The 17,688-nt window shown below is 39.7% G+C and overlaps 1 protein-coding gene across 1 annotated transcript in view; it reads right to left on the bottom strand.

Moving 5' to 3' along the window:
- fcho1 (FCH and mu domain containing endocytic adaptor 1) overlaps positions 1–14,777 on the bottom strand; it is a 53,502-nt gene extending 38,725 nt beyond the window's left edge. Inside the window, exons 1-2 of the mRNA XM_054602066.1 lie at positions 14,690–14,777; positions 2,303–2,353 (exon numbers count right to left, since the gene is read on the bottom strand). Coding sequence (XP_054458041.1) covers positions 2,303–2,329 — 27 coding nt within the window. The 5' untranslated portion in view covers positions 2,330–2,353; positions 14,690–14,777. The remainder of the gene's footprint in view (positions 1–2,302; positions 2,354–14,689) is intronic.
- Between the last annotated feature and the right edge of the window lie 2,911 nt (positions 14,778–17,688).

The following is a 17,688-nucleotide window of genomic DNA, read 5'->3' as shown; positions in this document are numbered from 1 at the left end:
TGAATCTTCTCTTTGATACGGAAACAGCACGGCAGTTGCTGGCTGAAATTCTGCTGCATGACTATCCGTCTGCTTGATCCCTCCAGCAAGTTTGCTCTTATATTCTGCCTGTCTGCTACTCTGCCCATAGCACAAAGACTGGATCATAGATATATGTTTAGCAGGCTAAAAAACTATGCTCACAATATTATTCATCCATTAAAAACACACATGCATACCTTGATTTTCGACCAAGAGACTGGTGTTTGAGACCTTTGTTCCCAAAATGTTGTGGAGTTATTGTAAATGTATGTTTGTGAAGTGTTTACGTCTTTTACTAATTTTAAATCCCAAAGACGATGTTTTTCCTAGACCTAACTATGTGTTTTTGTTGCCTAAACCTAACGTTAAATTGTTTCTGTGGTGGCTGCACCCAATTTTAACACAAGAGGTGCCACCACAACATTACGCGCTGTTAAGAAATCCTGGTCATTTCTCGTATTGCTATTGAATCACGTTGCATGGGGAAATAATCTTATAATAGACCCTTAAAAGCCCCTCCCGGCACTATAAATGTCCTATCTGAATATTAGTTCAGCTGCTAAAATATCACTGGGGACTTTTCTAAGTGTGATGAGGCAAAGAAGAAAAAGTAGGGCACACCTGAAATAGAAGTACCAGGTGTGCAAAGACGGAGCGGAGAGGAGAACGTGAAGATGGAGAAGAAAATGAGGGAGAGAAAGAAACCTTGTAACAGCTGATAAAGTCACTGGGGTATGAGGGTGGTGTTGGCGGGGGATGAAAGAGAGATTTCCCTCTCCACTTCACACATCTGTGGAGAGTTGCTAATGACTCTGTTAATTACCGCACAAATTAAGCTAATAATGCCATAATTAACCATCCATCCATCCATCCATTTTCCGTAACCTGCTTATCCAGTTAAGGGTCGCAGGGGTGCTGGAGCCGATCTCAGCTGTCAATGGGCGAAGGCAGGGTTCACCCTGGACAGGTCGCCAGCCTATCACAGGGCAGACATATAGAGACAAACAACCATTCACACTCACATCCACACCTACGGGCAATTTAGAGTCTTCAATGCACCTGAGCTGCATGTCTTTGGACTGTGGGAGGAAGCCGGAGAACCCGGAGAGAACCCACGCTGACACAGGGAGAACATGCAAACTCCACACAGAAGGGTTGTCCAGCCCGGGAATTGAACCCGGGCCCCTCTTGCTGTGAGGCGACAGTGCTAACCACTACACCACCGTGCAGCCCATAATTAACCAGTATTGCTATATTGAGTTACCAGTTTATTAGGTACACTTGTAGAATCTAAAAATTGTAATACTATTATAGATCCTGACTTTGTGAGGCTACTCATGATAAGCTTCGTGTTGACTGCATTACATAGGTGTTGAATCCACTCTGTTAATTTGTTATTATACAGTTAGTATAAGTTTACATAAAGCCTGGGGAGGGATACATGGGAACACCTGATGCTAGTATCAAGTCGCATGACATTTTTGTGATTACAGAATTCTTCAAACAGAGAGTAGAGCTTGTTATCAAACCTTTCAAGTACTTTATGAGTACTTGTTAGGGTATTGTCCTTAGCCTTGAGTATCAAAAAGTGTCATGTGGGCCTATTGGTAAATTGAAATTGAATGCATCATTAAGAGTCATACTGTGTGTTCATACAGACTGGGAAGCACATTTTACAGGCATCATACAAAGAATACGGAAAGACATGATTAGAAGCAAATTCACCCAGATCCTCGGGAGTTGAAACTGTTTCAACCTGAGCATAAGATGCTCAGTATTGTTACGGTATTAGTACTTAAAATCAGGTATACTATTGGCACTCATGACAAAGCAATGTTGCACATATTAGGAACCACACAGTTATATCAAACAAGTGTAAAGACTTTCCCAGAAATAAGTAACAGATACCGATAGCAAGTTGAAGCCTCGGAAACGGCTTCAGAAAATAACCTTTTACATTAATAACATTGCAGATGAAAACACTCTATCTGCCTTCAAACTCAAGGAGCTCTCCATGTAGCTGAATACAAAAATAAATGAATTTTATTTGCAAGTGAGCGGTGAAGGGTTCCTGAGCGTACCTGATGAGCAGCAGGGCTGCTTGACTGAGAATAATCAATGAAAAGCTTAGTCACTTACAGTTGATATTCAGTTATTAACAGGTGAATGAGTGATATGTGGATCAAGCTGTAAAATACTGAGAGCCATCATAGGCAGGTGTCCTTCTGCATAATCTCCATCATCATATTGACTCATTTCCAGGTGTTATCCAGACACTTACCCAGAAGTTGTTCTTAAAGAGGGCCATCTTCACTCAGAGATTCACAGAAATCTGTTAAGGAGGTGGAGAAAAAAGAAGTATTAGGACAGGAGGTGACATTAATACCTTTCCTTTTTCGATGATCCTGACCTCCATTTTGTGTGTGTTTTGTGTGAGTGCCTGGGAGAAAAACCTGGAGGGATGCCTTTTTGGTTCAATCTGTAAAATGTTTATGTTCAGCCTTTTCCCTTCCTTCTGACAATAACTCACAGCATTAAAGTCTCTGAAAATGACATATAAACAAGTTTCCAGAGAGAGCTGACTTCATAAAAAAACTCCCTGGACACCTTCCATGCAGAGAGGAGGGTCCTGAGGGACAACAGAGGAGAGCTTACCAAATGACTTCAATGGATAAACGCTGAGGATGGAGGGAGCTGAGGAAGGAAGCAGGTAGGAGTAGTGCAAGGGGAGATGGGGGAGGACAGTGAGGGAATACAGGAGAGGAGAGATAAATCGATGGAGGGAACGAGGGAGGTAGCCACCGAGGAGACGATCAAAGCTTGTGAAACGGGAGGTTGGAGCAGTCTACTCTGATTGGCTAAGACACTTTCTGCCCCATGCTGCGGTTGATCAGCTCATCTCTGAGACCACATTTTCATATCAGCTGACTGATTAGTACTCATACTAGTTTCTGTCTAGCAACCACTTATTATTTTTATCGAATGGCATCTCTGTCTGTCGGTGGGTTTGTCCGTCGCATATCTCTAGAACTGTTCACCTGATTTTCTTCACACTTCACGGCTGTGTTACTGGGGACCTAAGGACATGCAGTGTTTCAGTTTCAACTGCAGCAGCGGAGGCGGGGCTTCAGGGATCTGCAGACTGAGTCCAGCATGTCATTTGCAACGTGTGCGGACTGCATTTCACTTTTGCTGCTGAATGCAGAATATACTAACATTACAACTAAACTCTTTGTCAGTACTCAAAGAGCTGCAAGCAGCAGTTCAGGTGGAAAGCAACCGGCCCCCTCTGATCGGACACTGCACTAGTATTATTATTTATCTATTTATTGTTAAGAACAACAAATTCATGCCTTTTTGTTGTATGAATAGTTATTAAAGAAAGGGTTGGACATGTTGGTACTACCGTTAGGAACCTTTAGGCCGTTCAAGCTAGTTCCTCTTTTACCACAAACATACATTTTTAGTCGCACACACGGATTTAGTAATCTCATTATTTGATAGAATTGAATTGACTACATAGGACATTACGTTGAAGTTCAGACTCAAAAGTCTTATTCTAAACTACTAAGTCTCAGAGATAAATAAAAAAAATAACTTGGGGAAGAATACGTGTCTCCTTAACTAAAGTCATGACTGGAGTTTCAGCATTTTCATGACAGACACTTTTTAATTGGCTGATGTTCAGGAGGGAATACACTCTAGCAGCAGCTGAGCATACACCTTCTGAGCATAGCTGACACCTTCTGCCCACCTCTACACACACATATTCACAGACACACACACACACGCACGCACGCACACGCACACGCACACGCACACACAGTCAGTCAGTCAGCAGAATAACCCATAACAGAAACCCTGTATGAGGGCAGCCCTGGGGATACGCTTGCATTATGGATTCCCTGGCAGGACCACATTCCTGTGTGTGTGTGTGTATGTGTGTGCTGACAACAGCCCTTTTCCTGCATTGGCAGAGACTCAAGCCTGAACTGGTGACCTGGCAGCAGCAATACACACAGAAACAAACACAGCAAGACCTGCTACACGCACACACGCACACACACACACACACACACACACACACACACACACACACACACACACACACACACACACACACACACACACACACACACACACACACACACACACACACACACACACACACACACACCACTCACACCTTGTTAATTAGCTCAGCAGTGGGACTGGAGGTCCCTGCAGACACCATTCTGTTTGGCAGAGCAGCTCAACAGAGGAGAAAGATACAGAAGGACAGAAATATTATAGAGCAGAGTTCGGAGATAATTCTTTACAGTTTATTGATTTTTAGCGAAATATTAGAGATGATATCCTTTCATAGTTTAAATCAATCCAAAACTAACAAAATTGAAGTTTTTGTTTTACACGTTAACACTGTTTTAATCTCCTGATTAATACAGTGTTAACACCAAAAGATTCTTGATCTTTGGACTGAAGTATGGGCTGATTGACCTTCTGGTTATTTATCACTGGTTATTGAAGTCATTTTCAATTATATGGAATTCAGACCATTCATTTAATGAAGTCAATGGGTAAGATATACATAATGTCAATAAATTCAATTTACTGCCCATCTGTAATATTTATACAATATTGTTAACTTTTTTTAATTTTATATTTTAATTTTTCTCAAAGTAAAATGCGGGGCAAGCAAACATGACAGTTCATTGATTCATTGTAAATTTTTACATAACAGAATGATAAGTCCTAAACTTAAATGTAATGAAGCATCCTAGACGAGTAAAAGTCAAAACATATGCTATATCTTGATAAATACTGTAATACCAAAATTCTACATCATATCTAATTTGATTAATGCCGATATTGATATAGTCTATATAGTGCCTAGACCTAAAGAAAATGTAGGCCGTAAATGAAACAAACTAAAGAGGAACTTAAACACAGCCAATCAGTGAAATGAGATTTCTTAAGATCACCAGTCACCTGCCAATAAATGCCCTCTGGGCTGATCTCCATGGCAAAATAAATACCCATGCAGGGGGACAGTGATCCTGACCAAACCACCAGATGGATTTCAGGGGATGGAGGGAGGACAACAGATAAAACAGATACACCATGAAGGTGAGACAGAATCCTCTTGTTTCCTTCTTGTGACAGCCTGGTGCACCATATTGAAACATAGTGTAGAACTGAGCTAATTAGCCATTTTGTTTTAATCCTGATTGTTTTGACAGAGCACAATCCAGAAACACAAAGACAGAGAGAGGTGTGCGCTGGGACCCCATGTGGATAGCAGCCACGGTGGGATGTATAGAAGTAGCTGACATCCAGCATTCTCCATATGGTTCCAACTAAACATTCAGCTGAAATCAGCTCTGAGGCAAACAAAGCCCAGACGAAGAAGTAGGACACAGTGTGACCTTGATTTCTCAAACTCAAGATCATTTTTTATTCAGAAATTAAATGCCGGCACAAATGTTGGTCTTGCTCTATGTGTCTCCAATGAAAATATGGCTTAATCACTGCAGCAAATTGCAACCTACTGCAGACAGTTCCAAAACTGTGAGAAAAAGACGAGACCTAGATATATAAATAAATATAAATATATGGGATGATTCTCAGCTGCAGCAGGGCATCGCTCTCAGTGACACAGTGTCTGCTACAAAAGACAGGCATTAGGGAAGCTCTTCGTCTTCATAAATCTGTGGCTGATAAATGAGAAAATGTAATTGTTCCAATAATGGAATTTCAGCCGATACTTTAGCCCAACAACTTGGGCCCTTTGATTGTAGCTGCTCATCTCCTGCAAGTGCAAATGAACACCGCATGTGTAATCAGGGCACAGACAGACATATTAATATAGAATAGTTTCATTCAATAGTTTCAATGCGAGAAAAAGTCAAAGTAGAATATCAGTAAGAACTTGCCTTTTTTTCCTGTCAACTACGGTTTGTTAACAAACATTGCACCGAGAGTGGAAAAACAAACTGGTCAATCCAAAAACTTAATTTACTTCAATATGAATAAATTAAAAATAATGGAATGTAGCGGTGGTGAACCACGATTATTAGAAAAACCAGTGTGGTCATCGATGCAGTAAACTGGGAACCCACAAGTAACAGACTTCTACATCTGTAGCAGCTTATCCAAATTTATTTACTCATTATATAAAGGTTAGCTTTCTAAATTATATTTTACTTTTTATGTAGCAAGGGTACAAAAATGGTCAAAGAAAAGAGCGGTCTTCAGGCACTCTGAGGCAAGGAGCGAGGAGAGGGTAAAACAAAGGCCTTTAGTTAGTCTTATATATATCATTTAAATCGTCAAATGGTTTTGACCCAATAGGATCTTCCACAGGGAGAAATAATAAACAAGACTAAGACTCTACAGTCATGCTTGAAGATAAATGAGGTATTGAGTTATTAATTTAGAAAAGTTAAGCGATCACCAAAGTGTTTTAACAATTTATCCTCACTGGGTCAAGAATGTCTGTAACATTTTCATGGCAATCCCTCCCATAGTTGTTGAGACTACAAATGTGAAGCTCATGATGGTGCTGGAGGAAAAGTTAGAGGATCTGGAATGACAGACCAGCAGTGCCATCCCTTCTGCCACACATTACATGGCAACATGTCAGGCTAGTGTAAAGTAAGAAAAGAAAGTGAAAACAAAACTACGCAAGGTTTGAGGGGAGCTTCATATCATCAACGAACAAACAGTAGGTCAGTCACAGAGACACAAGGACACCAGCCTTATCTAAGGAGACACACTGATCTCTCCTGCTCTCTGCCGCCCTCACACTGCCTGACAACACACAGATGGCTGCCATGAAAAATTAGGACATAAGGAAAGCAGATGGGGCAGAGTGAAAGAAAGTATTTTACAGAGACAAACACTATCCACAATCCATTTATTTCCTACAGTGCATCCCCTCCACCCACACTAAGCAATTCTGTTTTTATTTCCCTTTCCTCTTTCTTTTGCCAGAGAGCGAACTACTAACAGATGCCTCGCTGAAAAAAGAGAGGAAGGGTAGGTCAACACAAACTCCCGCCTCCTCACTACCTCCACCTGCCCTTCTCCCTCCTCTGGGTGAGAGATGAGGTGAGAGAGATTGTACAGGAATTACACCCCGTGTCTCTCCTCCCACTGTTGGAGAAAGAGCCAGAATACAACCTCCTCCTCTGGCTTAAAGAGCAAAATAAAAATGGAACTGGGTTAAATGTAATGACACAGCTGAGTGTGGAATAAAGATGCTTCACTAACCTCCGAACAGGCACATTTGTCACAAGCTCAGGCAGCAAAGCAGGAGGGAGATAGAAAAAAGACACAAAGGAATGGAGCAATAGAGGAAAAGGACAGTTAGAGGTGAAAAATAGAGGAGTGAGGCGAGGTGGGCGGGCGGTGAGGCTCAAAGAGAAAAAACTAACACAGCAGTCTTGCAGAATCATAAACAAGCCTCTAAAACAGGTGAAGGACGAGATGAAAAGATGAGACGAAAAGTGAGGGGACATGGTGGCATAAGTAAGACGGATAAAAAGTATTTCCCAAAACATGCAGCATAAGACTTGTAGCGAGGTTAAAGAGAGGTAGGACAGAGGGATGATCACAATATGGTGTATTTTATTTGCTAAAATCTGTATATGTAATCTATTTAATCTTAAAACAGCACGTTTTCATGAGTGTTGAAACAATTAGTTAATTACTCAATCATCAGAAGAAAAAAAAGTCAACTATCTAATCATTGATCAAGTAATTTATTAAAAGGTGCTATATACAGGACCGGGATCATTTCTATGAGAGCAGGCGTCTCGCAACCAATGCTCTAAATATTTAAGCTAGCACCTTGAAGAAACAAGACAATAGCTGTGTCCCAATCATTCACATACATACATTTACAGACATACAAGTGGCTCTGTGAAGCTGTTCTTCAACCAAATGCTAACATCGGCATGCTAAAATGCATCACAATGACAATGCTAACATGCTGATGTTATAATATTTATAATGTCCGCCATCTTAGTTTAGCCTGTTAGCATACTAACATTTGCTAATTAGCACTAAACACAAAGTACAGCTAAGAGTGATGTGAATGTCATTAGTTTTTTGATCATAAAGCACTGGACACATTCAACATTTTATCTGATGACAGCGCTAAATGAAAAGTTAAGGAATCAACTAAATGATTATATTCATCCAATTCAAAATTATGAGGATTTGCCCATTGTATTTATTTTTGGATTTGACACACACATCGTTTGGAAACAAATGTCTTTAACTAATTAATTCAATTAATCACAAAAAACCATCAACATATTAATCTGTTATAAAAATAATGGTTCGTTGCATCCTGAGTGTCTCCACACATTTCCTTTTAAATAATTGACGGTCATTACTAATTGAGATAGCAGCAAAGCAGTCAGATTTCTAGTTCTAAAGTGCAGGTGTGTGGCACTGAGAGGCAAGACAAGGACAAGCTGAATTCATGGAGCAGCTGGAGGATTATAGAGAGGTCTACTGCACTGAGGATCGTCTCGTCTGTCCCTCAGTATTAGTTTAAAACCTGATTTGGCGAACCGTGGAGAAAAGATCATTTCATGTCAGGCCTAATTTCCCTTTCACTGCCACCAGACAGCTCTCTGCACTCCTCTGCCACATCTACCAGCATGTGATGACTCACTGCTGTTGCTGGTAATTTAGAGCAAGACTTCACTGTGGACATTTAGGATGTTTCTTGCATAAACATAAAACCTATGTGGGTTGATATGATCAGTCAAGCTCCATATAATCTTTCAGTTGATCTCTACTGATGACATTCAATGGTTTCTCTTTCCATTTGTAAGAAGAGCACAACAAAAACATAATTTCAGCATTTTATCCTCTTATCTCTCCGACCAACTATATTCACATGTGTGCATGGTCACTTTTGCCTGTGAGGACAATTACATGATCTCCAGGGGGATTGGAAGTAGCAAAACGCTTGACATTTGGGGACAACATATGGTGAAGCTCAAAAGGTCAACGTACAAACGATTCAGAGCTTTCAGTGAATCCCACGGTCTTCATGCTGTGAACGGAGCTGGCTTGAGAGACCATAAACCATAAACCCTTGTCTGAGAAAGAAGAACAATTTTAGGGCTCAAACTAACAATTACTTCTTTAACCATTGATCACTGGATTATTTTCTTGATCAAACAGTTTATTTTCATGTTTATAAAATCTAAGAAAATATAGAGAAATGGCCTTTATAAAATTCCAGCTCACAAGTTGGCATTTTCAAATTTCTTTTTTAAATTCTATCTTTTAGTCCAAACACCACAACAATCCAGTTTACTTAGCATACTAATCATATTATGACCAAAAACATCAGCAAATATTGAGATTTGAGAGGTCAGACACTCATGTTTATCATTTTTACTTGAAAAACGAGTGAAGCGATTAATCAATCATCAATTTTTTTGTCTTACAATTGACAAATTGTTTTAGTTCTAAACATTTTTAACAGTCAACTAATCATTCAAGTCATTTATCAAGCTATAAAGCCAAACATTCTCTGAACGGATGAGCTTTTCTCTGTTTTATATCGGTGAATATATTTGGGAACTTGAACATGTCAGCTTGCACTCTGGGAAAATTCTGACATCTTATAGACAAATAGTTGAATTGATTTATCAATAGAAAAATCTAACAAAAGAAAAACAGAGAAGTCAGTCAACAATCTTATGTATGAAGATGAAATAGAGAACTAATGACCTGCCTGCATCAGACCCTGATCATAATTGATCTATTGATTCAATCTATGATTCATTGTGTGTCTATTATGAAAAGAAAGATGACCATCATCAACAACATATTCAGCACCCCTAAATTATCATCACAGCCCACAAAGCCAAATGCGTCAACAAAAACACTAGAGGACTAAAAACCAGAGCCTGCACTTTAACAATGACACACTGGAACCAACAATCACATCACCGCCAACTTCATGACAGAATTACACCCTGTATTTAATGACTAAAGCAGCTTCGGCAACACTGCGTAGAGCTTATTCTCTTAAAGCGATAAAACGGCTGCCGGGTGAGCGTGTGCCCGGGCCTTCAGTGACTGAGACCGAACGAGAGGAACAGTGAGACGGCAAACACAATACACAGGAGGCAGTGAGAGAGAGGGAGAGAGAGAGAGAGAGAGAGAGAGAGAGTGAGAAGGGGATAAACACAGCCCAGGCTGTCAGCTCCCCATTGTCCTGGCCTGAATGTGCTTTTGTCACAGCATCATATAGCACCAGTCCAGTCCAGTCCAGTCTATGTCAACGTGCCAGGCGGGCATCACTACCAAGCCTTGGCATGACCGGCTGAGAGAGAGAGAGAGAGAGAGCGCACAGCGTGACAGCAGACACTCTCACAATACACGTTGACGTCCTACACGGCTAGAGATGAGCATGTTTGCAGCAGTGCAGCTGCGAATGAAGACAGAGACAAGTCTAACACTGCGGTTTATTGTATCTGAGGAGAGACTGAGGACAAATTTACAGCTCTAAGTTGTATTATCTTCAATTCTTAGAAAAGTATTCTTAGTGAAACTTATCTAATCAACCAATACATTTGTATACTTGACAAACTACACACAGTTCATCTGATGTTTGTTAAATAATTGTAAAAAAGACAACTTAAGTAAACACACAAAAGCCAGTCTTCCCATTCATTGTAACGTGGGTAGCCTGATAGTTGTGGAGAGATTCATTTTCTTTCCATTTATAAACTGCCATCTGTATGAATAATGAACAGTAAAAAGATCAAACTAAATTTTGAAACAAACGATAATGAACATCATTATGCAGTCAAACTGTAATCAAATACACATCTTTAACTCGTCATTATGTTCAAGGTTTCCCTCCTCTGGGCTGGCTGATTCATTCTTAATTAAAATAATCTCAAATTGAAAATCACCCTCCATTGCACTGTTAAGCATATCAACAAAATCATTTTCTTTCACCGCTCATTTTCGGTCTTGCTGTTTTGATCACAGATAAAACGGACCAGTAACCCAGATATAGATCCAGGACCTTTTCTGCCCCAGGATCCTCCCATCTGCCATGAGGAGACCTTGGCTGGGTGCTCTGATCATGGTTTTACACGAAGGTACACGATTCACAGCAGGGTGAACTTCTAACCATTTATTATAATTGCACTCTGAATGCATCGCTTTGTTAATCAAAAGCTCTGAATTGAAAGTACTAAGAGTTTTGTTTGTGTTGTCATTATGTAACAGGTTAGCATCACTGTTTCCTGCCTCATATTTCCTGCCTCTGGGTTCTGCCCTGCTTGGCAAAGCAGAGGGAAGGCCTTGCAGCACTGTAGCCTACATTTGACGGGTTTCACATGTATAATTCATATTTGTCATTGGCACCATATAATGTGTTGTAGGAGAGCCAATGGGGGGTGGGAGGATCACAATAAGTAATAGTAAGAAGATCCCTATGGGTCAAAGAGAGGGAAAGAGGAGTCATTGTGGAAGGTGAAGAGTCCGGCTGATTAACTTTGCATGGCTGCAATTTTGTGCACAAATAACACTCTTCTTATTCGCCTGCTTCTTTTTTCTCTCCTCTCTTTCTGTCAGTTTTCGATGTCTGGAGATGTAAAACTCCTCAAAAAGGACCAGGCTTTACAGAGGTGTTTGTGGTTTTAGTGATTGGTTGCATGCTGCATGGCTGTGAGGAAGCAGCCAGTCAACAAAAGCTGTTGTCACCAGAGGGTTGGACACTTTTCTAACATGTTCTCAGGTGGCCAGACTCCTCACTTTCTGTGACCGCCTAAATGACAAACTGTAACTACATTCTGGAGCGAATCCCAAGTGTCCCTTCTGTCTGTGTTCAATTTCACAAAATGACTACAAAACGCACACCAGTGAATCGTAGTATAAATATCTACACAACAGTCAGCCTGACATCGTCAATTCCAGGGTTTTAAATTAAATAATGACCTCCATATTGAAGACACCAACATTAAAAAGTGTTAACACTGGGAACTGAAAATATCCAAGCTTTAAATTGGATGTTAAGTGCTTTTACCCTTACTACACTCTACATTTTTACATTATTACCAGTAAGACACTGGTAATAATGTAAAAATGTAGAGTGGATTCACTATTATGAATCCAGTAAACCTGTCGCACAGTTTTGGATAACTGTTGTGATATTTATCATAATATCTGGGATAGTGACTAGGTTAGGATCTAGCCTGGAGTTCACTCACTCTCTGCAACACAGTATGATTCAATGATGGTTATTTGAAACAAAACTGAGTTTCTGGTTATATTTATTGGGCTGTGATGAGTATGAACTTTAAGTTGATACTGGCACTATGAAAAGAGGATAGCAACATTTACAAAAACCACAAATGTCTACAACAAACTGAAAGGTCATCCATCCAACAGTGGTTGAGATATTTCACTCTGCTGGAGGAAACATCGCCAAAATCATCAAGCTTCCTCCTCCGGAGATAAGAATTCGCAAAATAAGACCAAGTATCTCTTATTCAAGCTAAAATACATGTCCTGAGAGGTCGAGATCTAACTTCAGGTCTAAGTAAAAGCATTCCTTTAGATACACATCACTAACAAGCCTCAACAGACAGGAGCTAGAAAACAGCCTTTGGTCAGTGAATGAACATCGATCGTAGAGAACTATGCATCGCCAAAAATGACTTGCCAAGATTTGGCCTGTAAACTGAGGAGATGTGAGAGAAAAAAAACTCTTCCTCCCAACACTGCTGCACCTCTTTTTATTTAATGAATAAAAAGAGGTGCAGCAACACTGGCAGACAGACCGTTGAAGCACAAGAAAACAGATGTGCTGCAGTGTGAAGATGCAACTGTGGCGTATGTTACAGCGGTCTAAAAATTAAACATTTATCAGGCAGTTAAAGGGGAATTCCAGTCTGGTTGTTTTGGTGCAACCTCCTGAGAGTGATGCACTTAAGCGTGTGCCTACCTCAAAACCCTAAACTTAGCAAAATGATCATTCCTACTTTCTCTGCTGAGATATTTTATATACAAATAAAAAACAATATCGGTAGAATCAAGTGGGATCATACTACTTGCTGAGAATTTATAGATAATCTGTATTTTAAAGATTGTTTTTAATCAGATTTTTACTGCATTTGATAGCATACATACAGTAGAGCCAGCATGACAGGAAATGTTGAGAGAGAGGAAATCAGGGATGTTGTGGTCATAGACAAGTGAAACCAGAGTGAAACCCCCCAATATATACAGTTTTACCATGAAGGTTGTCTATTCAAAATCTAGTTTTACACAAATTTACAAGCTTTACTGATATCTAAAAACATTAACCATGTAAATAGTTGTTTAGTGGCATATTAAAAGACCTATAGGTCAATTTTAGAGTGATGGAAGGCTCCATTACTGTATTTGATTTTCAGGCGTTGGTCAAAATTTTCAGATTACAAATTGTGTCTTTTAAGATAAAAAAAACCTAAAAAGGGTCCATTTGGTAAAGTTATGCCCATAATGCATTACAACGGCACCACTGAAGTGTTGTCGGTTCAAAAAGACAATATCAAACTGAATCATGAAACTATGATCCAAAGAGTTATGCCACTTCTTATCAAAAGCTATGTTTGATCCTTTCTGCGAAGAAGTTTGTTAAAACGAGCTGGACCATGAGTGTCTCCAAGTTGAGTACTAATTTCCAATAGAAGCAAATAAATAAATACCAACCATACCTCTAGAATTCGCATTCATCCAGGACAGGCCGGTTAATATTTGCAGGCATGAACAGCTCCCTCCCCATGTAACCCAGAAACCCCAAGATGACTCTCTGATGTGTGATCCCCAACAGTAAACCGAAAACTGGTTTCTGATTCAGTTTATAAGGTGGATGAATAGACAGTGGTTTCACTTTTCCTCTCCATGTTATACCCCAAGGCATCATTATCAGCCAATTCAGCTTAGATTAGTTGAATATCAATACATGTACAAGTACAGAAATGCAAAAGAGATATTTGAGGTCATTTATAAGCAGTTCACAGGAAAGCACTAATACATTTTTTTTTGTCACCTGTAATATGTCCAGTCAAAAATATATTTTGCAGGTTTTTTAAACTCTCAGCCACAGTATTGGTAGGAATCAAGTCATAGATTCACATGATTTGTATAAACGTCATAGTAAAAAAAAATCCCCAATACAAAAGACAAGCTGTCTGAGGATGCAGGAGGACCATATGACCAGATCAAACGTAGCACCAGAGGACAGAAATGTCTTCTTAGCGGAAGCCAGAGTGGTAAATGAATATATAAGAGTCCACCCTGTCCTACCTTGACAGATGATGCAAATTCTTAATTATTGCGGTTTGTGAGAGTGGAAATTACCTGCCAAGTTGTACGTGATATTTTAAATTCCTTTTTAAGCTCATACATTTGCATGTCTCTCGTTAAGTGTTTCGTCCAACGAGCTCCATGTCTTACATGTGTCAAACAAACGTGTGCACTAGTGCCGCGGGTCTCAATGCAACATGTCACAGCCCTGCATGACCACCTCTGTTTTAAATAGCCTAGCATTAGCTCAGTCTTGCAATCCAATGTCTGCATTATATTCATCCAGTATATATATAAAATAAAAAAAATAAAATGAATAGTTCAATACCTGTATGGACTTTCCCCCACTGCGTTTATAGTACATTTCCCATCCCCGGTCTTTTCGGCAGCCACGGTCCGACACTTGTGTGCACCCCGAGCGGTTTGATCATAGTAGTAGAAATTCAACCAGGCAGTTTTCAGTGTGCGCGCAAACTCCCGCCCAGATTGGCCGCCCCATCCGTCCATCAGAGAGTAACGCGTAGTAGGCATAGCAACCATGTGAAAAGGCGGGTCTAACAGAGTATACTGGCAGCCCATTGGGTATTTCTTTCCAGGGCAACGCCCACAAAATACAGAACGTAGAAATGAAATGAAAGGGACCCGAAGGACGTGGCTTTCTGTATTCTGCCTTTCTGGAACAAGATGAAGCAACGAGTGAGAAAGTTTAGTCATTTAATAACTTGTTTACCAATGTTTTAACTTCACACTGTTTGACAGCATTATGTGTATTATGTATCATCTTGTTCCAGCCCCACAGAGAAGCTATTTAATGATGATTGAATGGGTTTTAAAAGGATACACTTCACATACATATCATCACCCCCACATATTCATATAGCATATACTCACACTCACTCACAGACTTATGTCAGTGCATGTCATTTACAACACCTAGGCACATGCATATTGCAAATTTCCCCACTGCGGGACTAATAAAGGATTATCTTATTTTATCTTATTCACATGCTGGTTGGTTGTTTTTATCCTGACACTGTTGAAATCTTCCCATGTAACAATGTTAAGCTGTATTGTCTTTCAAGTTAAATAAACCAACAAATAAATATTTTGCGTAACATTATTCAAGCATTAGACTCTATGCTTATGCTTTTTTTTTTTCATGGCTGCACCATTCCATCCAATTTAAATACTATTCATGTCTTGCGCATCATTCTGTACATTTTCCCAAAATGTAACCTGGTATACTATATTTGGTATGATTGGATCCTTTAGGATGTCCATTTATTAAAATTAAACTCTGTGGGTTTGAACAACGTTAAGCTTTACATCATGAGTTTATAATTACTAACCTGCTGGTTGTTAAGTGAGGTTTTAGGGGTTAAAAAGGCAGCTTCGGAAGAATATAGGGAACAGATCTTTGTATTCATCCTAAATCAATGCTCATCTATGCTATTGACTTCTGTATATTCATGCAGTCAGGTGTCTTGGGACACTAAATAGACCCTGTTATTTACCACCAATACAGAAAGACAGGCATGCACATTACCTTTTGCATACAGTGAAAACAGGTGTAACCTATAACCACAACAGGATGTTTTGTATCTTTGAGACATACTTGTCCTTCAGTCACACTTAAAGCTCCAGGGTATCCACAGTACCAGTGTGATAACCAAGAAATGTGCCCCTCTAACATGGCTCTTAAAAGTTATCAAAAGAAGCTGCAGTATTGATTTCTCTTATAATATCACTGTCAGTCCAAATAATCATAGTTATAGTACAGCTAATGATGACCATGACCATACAAGCAAATTAAATGTAATTTATACACAACCTAGTTAGCATTGATTCAGTGATTTGCAGGTCAAAAGACATATTACCCAGTAATAATGGCTTTGACTTGTAAATCCCCAAATGTACATGTGATAGAATAGCAGCTTGAAGGATACTAAGACAACATGTCCATCATACTTGCACAGGATATATTTTAGGGGGTTAGAGTTGGTAAAATACCTCCAGGTCAACCTCCTTATCAAAATCAGATAAGATGGCTAAGTTGCTGGCAGTCGTGTTAGAGGAGGCTATAGCAGCAACACTGGTGAGTGCATGTTGATTGATAGTGAGGAAGTAACGTTTAACGTTTCCTGTTACACATGGTGCAGTTATTTTTGCTCTCAATGTAAAGCTTGCTGTGGATGATTGGAGGTAGAAATAAACCCCTGAAGCTCTGATCCTCATGAGTGTATGACAAATTCTTGCAAACAAGCAGGATGTCATCACCTTGCCATCAACAGCCGAGTCTATACTGGGTCACTCTTAAATGACTCAGGACACATGGAGCATGGCTGCATCTCCAATGATAACCTTAATGCAAATCTAACTGAATTTTAGCGACTCTTAGTACTGTCCTTCACACATGGAGCCCTTACATAATGACTTTGTAACAGGAGAAAAACTGAAGATTGACTATTGGTCTGAAAAAGGTGACTGGTTTGCAAAGTCATATATATTTTAACATCAGCAAGTTATGCAAAGACTAGTTGATAGAGGTTCAGTCAAATAAGGGCAGCACTCTAAAGCTGCATGTGTTTATGATATTTTGGACTTGTTGAATACCTGCACCCAACAAACTAACCAACAACCTGATTGTGGACTTAGATAAAGGGGTTGGTGCTAATATCTGTGCAAAAACTCACAGACTACAGTAAGTATTTTAGAACAACGTTGCAGCTCACTATTCACTATTTTTGATGATATTTAATACGTATAAATGTGGCCATTTTCTATCTAATGCACATGCAACTGGCGTCTTGACAGCTGTTATGACTCATTCCTTCAACATTACATGTCCTTTCAGGTGCTCTGGCACATCAAAGACATGAGCGGTGAGAGGCCTCAGCTGGAGGTGTTGATGCTTGACGTGATGCTTAGTGAGGCAATATTAAAAGCTAGACAGGAAGCAACGGATCATAATGTCAAAGACGGTGGGGTAGCACAGCACACAGGTTTATAGTTAGAATGCAGTTCCTGTGGTTATATAAATTTATCATCACCTCCTCCTTCAGACTTACATTGAGCTGCAACAATACAGCAAAGTCACAAGGCGAGATATATAAGATATATCAGAGGGTTTGAACTAACACATAAACAAAGTAAGCTTAAGATCATGAAGAGTATTACTTATCCATCCATCCAAGTTAAGTGTAAGATGGCATACAGGAAGGTAAAATACAAGTTGCGTGGTTATATACAAACTATGTCTTTCTCTCTGTTAGCACTGTCCCTTGTTTCCATCTGCTTATGGAAATGGAAGAGAGAACAAGCCTTTAA

The sequence above is a fragment of the Anoplopoma fimbria genome, chromosome 8, assembly GCF_027596085.1.
Source record: "Anoplopoma fimbria isolate UVic2021 breed Golden Eagle Sablefish chromosome 8, Afim_UVic_2022, whole genome shotgun sequence".
NCBI classification, from domain to species: Eukaryota; Metazoa; Chordata; class Actinopteri; order Perciformes; family Anoplopomatidae; genus Anoplopoma; species Anoplopoma fimbria.
The sequence above is the reverse complement of the archived record's forward strand: the minus strand, read 5'-3'. Positions and strand labels throughout refer to the sequence as shown.